At 40.1% G+C, this 8,728-nt stretch overlaps 1 protein-coding gene across 1 annotated transcript; it reads left to right on the top strand.

Annotated features, from left to right (window-relative positions):
* The first annotated feature begins 1,620 nt into the window (after positions 1-1,620).
* LOC141617510 (uncharacterized) lies at positions 1,621-3,651 on the top strand. The gene has a single exon (XM_074434708.1). The coding sequence runs from the start codon at positions 1,621-1,623 to the stop codon at positions 3,649-3,651; it is 2,031 nt and encodes a 676-aa protein (XP_074290809.1).
* The last annotated feature ends 5,077 nt before the right edge of the window (positions 3,652-8,728 follow it).

Raw genomic sequence — 8,728 nt, 5'->3', positions numbered from 1 at the left:
CTTAAGTGAGTCAACCTGAAGTTAACTAATGTGCCACTTTATAAGTGTATCGAACATGGCATATGTTGCAATGTCCGACTTTAAAAGGGTCCTGCTATACGTCGTCGACAAATTACTAAATATCGTCGACAATTAACGTAAATTTCCAAGTTTGCCCTCCATATCATAACTCCATATCCGTCTCACCAAAATGCAATTTCCGTCTCAAAACACAAATGCAATTTCCGTCTCACTAAAACACAAGTCACCGTCTCACTAAAATATTTCAAACAAAAAAAGAAGTCGGGTTTTGTAATTAACAACATGAACGGGAACGATTTTAACAACGATTCCAACAATGAAGCTAGTAACGAGGTTAGTTTACGATTTAGTTTTGTTAAAAATTTATGTTTTATTATCGTTTGAATCCCGAATTAGGATAGATGCCATGAATGTAGACGGAATTATGATAGAATTTGTGACGGATTTATTTGAAAAAGTAATTAAAAAAAAAAAAAAAAAAAAAAAATTACACGAACCCGGGCCTGGACGAAGAGAATTTTCGTCCGGACACAGTCTTGACGAAAAATTCTTTCGTCAACATGGGCCTTGACGAAAGAATTTTTCGTCCAAAACCGTGCCTGGACGAAAAATTCTTTCGTCCAAGGCCCATGTTGACGAAAGAATTTTTCGTCCAGTTTGGTTTTGGACGAAAAATTCTTTTTCGTCCAAGGCCCAATTCGTCTTTTTTTTTTTTTTTTTTTTTTTTTTTTTTTTTTTCGGCTCCTTTTGTATAAAACAATTAAAATAATTAATTCCCGTCTTTGTATTATATTATTTTAATTTTTTATTTTTTCCGACAATTCAAATAATTAACGACCGTCTCGTCTTTGTATTATATTATTTTAATTTTTTATTTTTTCCGACAATTCAAATAATTAACGACCGTCTTTATATTATATTTTTTTCATTAATATTTATGACTCATTTTTTTCATTAATATTTTTTATTTACTCCGACTCTTTCCGAAGCAAATAATTAATTAATAACTAATTTATTGAAATGCGTGCGCAGGTGATTAACGATGGAGACGGTATTGATTACTCAGATCATTTTACGACAACCAGATTTTTTGCATCTAGTATTGAAGCGTTTAATTGGGCATATGAGATCGGGCTCCGACTCGGGTTTGGTATAAAAAAAGCAAGCAACAAGAAAGTTGGTCGTAACACGAATTTGAGACAACGTTATTTTGTTTGTCGGATGGGTGGAAAAGGTCCCGTAAATAAGGATGCCGATTCTTTAATGAGGGGTAACACCGCTACCGCGTGGTGCAATTGCAAATTTTCAATGAAAGTTGTTGAATTAGAAGAGAATAAGTGGCAGCTTGTGATGAGATCCGGGTTTCATAATCATGGTTTAACGTTGTATTGTGACGGCGACAGATACTTTGCAAAGTTTGATGACGAGGAGTTGGCTTATATCGATGCCCAAGTTAGAGCTCACGTTAGACCGGCAATTATTAGTGCGGGTTTGCATCAGCGGAATCCGGAAAAGTCAAGACCTAATCGGCGACAAATCTACAACCGTTCTCAGAAAGTAAGGGCCGAGGAAAGAGAAGGGAGAAACCCGGCACAACAGATGTTAGCACTTGCGGTTCAGCATAAGTACGTTCATTATTGGGTCACTGATCATGAGACCGATGAGCTAACCCACGTGTTCATGGCTCATCCAGAAGCCGTTAAGATGTTTCGATCATACTATTATGTGGTACAGATCGATTCCACGTACAAGACAAATGAATACCGTCTTCCGCTTGTTGAGATGGTTGGAGTCACACCCGTCGGGAAGAGCTTTGTCATCGCGTATGCTCTTGTGACGCATGAGTCCGAGGAGAAATATCTGTGGGTACTACGGAAACTGAAGGCCCTGCTCAATGATGCCGTTCAACCTAATGCTATTGTTACTGATTGCGAGGGTGGTTTGTTGAACGCGATTCCCATTGTTTTTCCAGATTCGTCTCACTTGCTATGTCTTTGGCATATATATTCTAACGTGGAGACGAAAGCACTTGATATCACGAAACAGGATAATTGGGCTAAGCACGTAACTTTTACCTTGTTTACTGCGGTTGTTGAGGCGGAGACCGAAGAAAAGTTTAATGTTGCGTGGGCCAAATTGGCAAGGGAATGGGCGGGAGTGGCGGCTTATATTGAGAGGCAATGGTTCCCGCACTTGGAAAAATGGGCCAAGTATAGAACGAACAAGATAACTCATTTTGGGAATACTTCTACATCCCGGGTTGAGTCGGCTCATGCGAATTTGAAGAGATGGCTGAATAGCGCGAAACTGGCAGTTGATAGCATCTGGATTCGGTTTCATTCTTTGATGGAAACGCAACATGTTGAGATCCGACACTCGTTGGAGTTATCTAGATCGAGGCGGTTGACGGGGATTCAGCGATTATTTTCCAGACTTTCTTTAAAAATATCAAAGAATGCCATCTGTGAATTGCGTGAAGAATTCGAAAGAGGTGCCAAGATGACGGAAGATGCCTTGACGATCGATTGCGGTTGTGTAAAGGCTACTACACTTGGTTTGTTATGTGCTTGTTCACTTCATCGCATTGCTAGAAACGGATCTCGGGTCCCTGTTGATGTGTTACATGCATTTTGGAGGAAGTTGGAGTACGATGGTTCGGAGGCAATGCCGACTTGTGACGATGATCGATTGGAGGAGTTGTTCGATGAAATTCGGAATGCAGATCCGAGTATGAGATCATCCATGTTCGATGCCCTTTACTCTCAGATACATCCGGAACAGGAGGATGTAAACGAGCCTCGGGTGAACGAGAACCCTAGAGGACGTCCGAGTAGGGGAACTCGTAGAGATCCGTCCGCCGTTGAGCATGCACGGGTTCGTGTTCGAGTAGGTACTCCGTCTTCCCAACGTACTCCGTCTAGTACCCCCCGTTCTACTCCGACGGTTCCTGTTACTCCGTCGTCTACTCCCCGTTCTACTCCGTCGGTTCGTTTTACTCCGTATAGAACCCCCCGGTCCACTCAAACGGGCCCCGGTACACCGTCTACCACTGCTACCACGACTACGGGGAGTTTCGGCACAACGTATTGCGCACCTCTTGAGGTCGACTACACCATTGGTGATTTGAGGTATTTTCCTTATCGTGACTTCCTGCCTTCATTTTTTCACGAGTATGTAGAAGCATGGTTTAATCCTTACGGAGACGGTCATTGTGGTTTTCGAGTTATCTCACATGCTGTTCGGGGTGACCAATCTCATTTCACGATGGCTAGAACAGATTTACTTAGGGAAATTCGTAGTCCCGATTACCGTGATCATATCTATGGCCCAGGGAGATTTGATGCGGAGGTAGACAGAATTACATTTATGGATCAGATACCGTGTGGCTCGGGTCATTGGATGGACGGTTTCGATCTATATGGTTATGCTACGATGTACAATTGGGTGATATGTTGTATTTCTGCATTTGACGATCGAGAAAGTCAGCGACATTGGAATGGTAGTTTTACTTATTTGCCTTTACGAGCCCCCCCGGAGTACGTACCCCATATGGTGTCTTATGGGTATTACATGCGGGAAACCACTATTTGCGGCTCCGGGTACGCCCCTTGTCACCTATGCCTCCATTAGCCCCTTGTTGGGTACATGATGCAAGCGTAGCTCATTATAATGGCCTGTATCGACATCAGTTTCGTGTATGGCGCGATTTCGCGATTTCATCTTAGCTTTTATTTGTCCGATTATTGTATCTTTTATATTATATATCCGAATATTGTACCTTATATTTTATTTTATTTATCCGATTATTGTAGTTTATTATCTTCGAGATCCGATTAAATGACTTAAAACGTAATTTAATTAAAACAATCCTTAAAACACAATTTGACATATTTTAATTAAAACATTCCTTAAAACGCGTTTTGACATAATTAAAACATAAACCAATACAAACATAATAAAAACATACCATACCCTAAATACCAAACCCTAAATAGCTAACCCTAAACCCTAAACCCCAAACCCCAAATCCCAAACCCTAAACCCTAAACCCCAAACCCCAAACCCCAAACCCTAAACCCCAAACCCCAAACCCCAAACCCCGAACTTAATTATCTTCCGATGATGAAGATGACGATTCCTTATCTTCTTCATGATCTTGAATCTCAATTTCTTCAGGTTGGGTAGACATATATTGAGTCAACAAATCATTCAAGTAGAGATAAAGAATTCCTTGCCCCGGACTCTACCCAGCACATAAGTCCGATAGTCTTGGGTAATCGATCACGGTGAGAATGCGCTCAAAATATGTAAAGATATCACTTTTCAACCTACGAAACTCCCACATCTTCTCGTTTAGTACTTCATCGTAAACAACCTCATCTCTAACTCACTGAGTTAGAACATGATCCGGGTTTTCTTGTAAAATTATACAGAGGGTCCCAATTGGAGGTTCTTCAAGCATGTGCCATACAGTGTCACTGGGAACCACTGATTCAAGACGCTCAATTAGAATTGGTAAATTTTGAACAATTAAATCGATTCTTATTTGATAAACTCTGATTTTTTGAGCATTTGTGAGAACCATTTTAGGATTGGATGTTGTGAGTGAATAATTAGTATTGTAGTGAGTGAAGATGATTTAGATGTTGTGATTGAAATTGACATAGAATGGCCTATTTATAACCTATTAATTGTAACGGTTATTTTTGAATTACAACGGTTATTTTGAATTATAACGGCTATTTTGAATTATAACGGTAAAATTTGAATTATAACGGTAAAATTTGAATTATAACGGTCACATTTGAATTATAACGGCTGTTTTTGAATTGTAACGGTTATTTTGAATTATAACGGTAACATTTGAATTATAACGGTAACATTTGAATTATAACGGCTATTTTTGAATTATAACGGTAAAATTTGAATTATAACGGTCACATTTTTCCCTATATAAACATCTACATAATGTTGTAATTTTGCACTCATCTTCAACCTTTTCTATTTTCCAATCATCTTCATCATCTTCCATTTTCTTCTTCAAATCTTTACTTATGTCAACATCATCCTCAATGTGGGGAACCCGACCAATTGAAGGCCTTGATTTTAAGAATCAAATTTGCAATCGTTGTCAAAGAAACGCTATCATCAAGATTTCCGGGTCAGCTACTAATCCGAAGAAAGCTTTTTTTAAGTGCGTACCTTGCGATCATTTTGTGTCGTGGTTGACTGAAGATCATTTAACAATAACAAAAAAGTTGAATATAGCATGTCAAGATGAAGGTGATGATGCATCAAGTGGAAATGTCATGAAAGAGCAAGTGATAGGTATAAAAAAGGAGATTTCGGAAATGACAAGGATGATGAAGTTTTATTTCAAGTGTATCTTGTATTTGTTTGTTTTCATTATGTTGGCCATTGTCATGAAGTAGTTACTATTTCCGAAATGTATGAATTTGCATCGGTTGCTATGTATTCAAGAAATTTAAGAAATTTCAAATTTAAAACCGTCATGTTTTTTTTGAAATAAACAACGTTCAAATAGTCAACTAACATAATCATCCAACATAAAAAATGTCTTCAAAACCGTACAACATAAATGAAAACAAACACAAACTAGTCTCCCGACTACTTATCATCCTCTTCATCGCTATCGATGTACACACCATCCGATCTACGCCGAACAACATCACCGGGTGTTTGACGAGGTCCGGCCGACGTATGATATCCCCAGCCCTCTCAATCAATGGGTCGACGTTCTTCATCATCTTGCGGAGGAAGGCAAGCTGTTTCTTGTCATCCTTAATTTTTTTGGCCTCGTAAAACTGAAACATTAAAGCACGTGCAGTCTGCAAATTGACAAGAACAACTAAAACATTATAAACATTATCGAGGAACAGTAAGAAAGTTAAACAATAATTACAAGAACTGTAAGTAATATTATTACCTCAGCAGGAATATCAAAATCATCATGTGGCGCGGGGGCATCACGGTGGTCGGGATCAATGATCAACGGGTGAGAATTCCCATTATACCAAGTCACATAATCTGGCTCCGTCTCACCCGGGAAACTAACTGGTCTCGATTTACGAGAAAGCTGAACCACGTGATCCTCCCAGCAATCCCAAAGATGATCGGTCTCCAACCCCACCCCTAACCTCGCACCCTATCCCCCGGCCGGACGATGCGCTGTCAATCTCATAATGGGATTGGGTATGATCTGCACATACCCAAACTGTCGTAAACACCGATCAGGCTGGTACGGCTCCGCTATGTCCATGAAACGAATACAACCAGTATACAAAGTACGAGGATGATACTCCTCCTGACGCGGCCCGTACGGATCCCACCTAATGGAAGCACAAGTAAGCCCATCTAACAACCTCCGATACTCCAACAATTTCTCCGCATTTTGAGCGAAGGGACCAACGGATCTCCAAGAACACGACCGAGGCTGAGTAGGGTCAATTGCCGAAGGTGGACCGGGTCTGAACATAGGAAAATACTCATAGATCCACGATTGCAACAAAGTCAAGCAACCACCAATAGTCTTCACACAAGCACGTGAAGCCACCCCAACTGTCGGTACATGAAGGCAAGTACACCGGCTCCCCAAGCGTAGTCGTGTACACCATCAGCATCATACACTAAAGGAAACAACTGAGGACGTAACCTATCACCTGATTTGTCGACAAAAAGTGTCGACCCCAACACCACAGCCAAAAACCCCTGAGCAAAAACAACATCACAATTAGCTCTCGCCGTTTCACAAACTGCATCTACCAATATACCCCCACTCTTGTAAATAGGGACCTTCTTCTTAGAGTTTAACGGCAACCTCAACTGCTCTGATGAAATCCCAAAAAAGCCACAAACATACATAAGGGGATCCGCCAACGTCCCGTCATTATTCTCCACCTTACAACAGTTACCATCAACCCGAACGCCTAAGATCTGCGCAACATCGTGAAGGAGTATGGACATCTCCCCAAAAGGCATGTGAAAACTGTTGGTGTCGGGTTGCCATCTCTCAACAAAAGCAGAAATAAGGGGCATGTTATAATTCTCGGCCATGGAATCTAATAGGTGAGAAAGACCAATACGTCATAAATAGTCTTAACGGTCGGAGGGAGTTGCCAACAACTCAACAACCTCGTCTTACCAAACCGGTGGTAACTCAAAAACCGGTCGACCGACCTCATTAGGAGTCGACCATAAGGTGTTGGCAATGTGGCCCCCAAAGCTAGGAATCACGTGGGGAAAGTCAGGACCACCAGGAACACGATGATCGATCAACCAAGAGACATCCTTATCCGACTTCTTCTTCGGAGCCACCACACTACTAGAACTACCATCCGACCTCCGCTGGAAACGCCCCTCCTCATTCCGTCTACGTGGCACCCTACGCACTCGCTCATAACCCGACCCCTCCTCACCTATCACATCACCTGACCGAACCAGCTCCTCCTCCAACCGCTCATCAGTCCACGAATCGGTACTACCATCTCCAACCTCAGACTCAAACTGGAGCCCCTTTCGAGCTCGAACTTGACGGTCATTTCCTCCACCGGCCATCTATTCAAAAAATAAAACAAAGAATTTATAAATATAAGTTTAAGTAAATTAAAAATTTAAAAAAAAAACAAAATAACCCGGAATGGGGTTTATTACGTAAACAAAACGAGACGCAACAAAAATATTTTTACAACAACTTGATTACTTAAATTAATAAAACAAAGAATTTATAAATATAAGTTTAAGTAAATTAATTAATATTTTACGTCGACAAAACGAGACGGAAATAATATATATTTACAACGACTTCGGCACGGACGAGAATTATTATTAATAATTTATTACTTTATAACGATAACAAAACAAGACGGAAAAAAAATTTATTTTCAAAAAAAAAAAAAAAAAAGTATCGAGAAATTCTAAAACAAAAAAAAAAAAAAAAAAAAAAAAAAAAAAAAAAAACGTCAACATTGGGCCGGGAAAGAACCCCTCGTCCACGGCCTTTATTTCGTGACGAGGGAATCCTTCGTCCCAGACCAGGCCCAGACGAAGAACCCCTACGTCCACAGCCCATTGCAGACGAGGGAACCCTTCGTCCCAGACCAGGCCCAGATTTCCGTAATTCCTTTTTTTTTTTTTTTTTTTTTGGATTAATTGATACGATAATTGCGTTTGATTTTCGCTAAACACGACGAAATCCGATTGAAATCATAGCACCTATCATAATTCCGTCACTAATTTGGCATCTATCCTAATTCCGTCACAAATTTACAACCTTAACAAAATACTACAAAAAAAATTTTAATAGTAATCACATACCTTGTTGAATGCTTGAATTCGTTCCGGAAATTATGCGGTCGATACGTTTTTTTGTTGAAATTTGAGTCGGGTTTTTTTTTTTTCAAAATTTCGAATTTTAAAGGTTGTTATTGAATAAAAAGGAAAATATAAGGGGGAGTGTGAGGGAGGGGCAAAATTGGAAGTTCATTAAAATTGTCGACGATATTTAGTAATTTGTCGACGACCTTTAGCAGCCAGGCTTTAAAAAAGATAGACTGCACGCACACAGAGGCCCAGAACCGAGAAGGGCAGTGACGTAAAAGAATCTAAAGTAGCAGAAAATATCTAGATTACGAAAAATAGAAAACCACAAATAAATAGGCATGTGTATAAAAGAACCACTAAATACGAG

This window comes from Silene latifolia, chromosome X, assembly GCF_048544455.1.
Source record: "Silene latifolia isolate original U9 population chromosome X, ASM4854445v1, whole genome shotgun sequence".
Classification (NCBI taxonomy): Eukaryota; Viridiplantae; Streptophyta; class Magnoliopsida; order Caryophyllales; family Caryophyllaceae; genus Silene; species Silene latifolia.
This window is presented reverse-complemented; position numbering and strand designations above follow the sequence as displayed.

Coding starts and splice junctions, on each gene's coding strand:
- LOC141617510 (XM_074434708.1), top strand. CDS start 1,621: ATGTTAGCACTTGCGGTTCAGCATAAGTACGTTCATTATTGGGTCACT.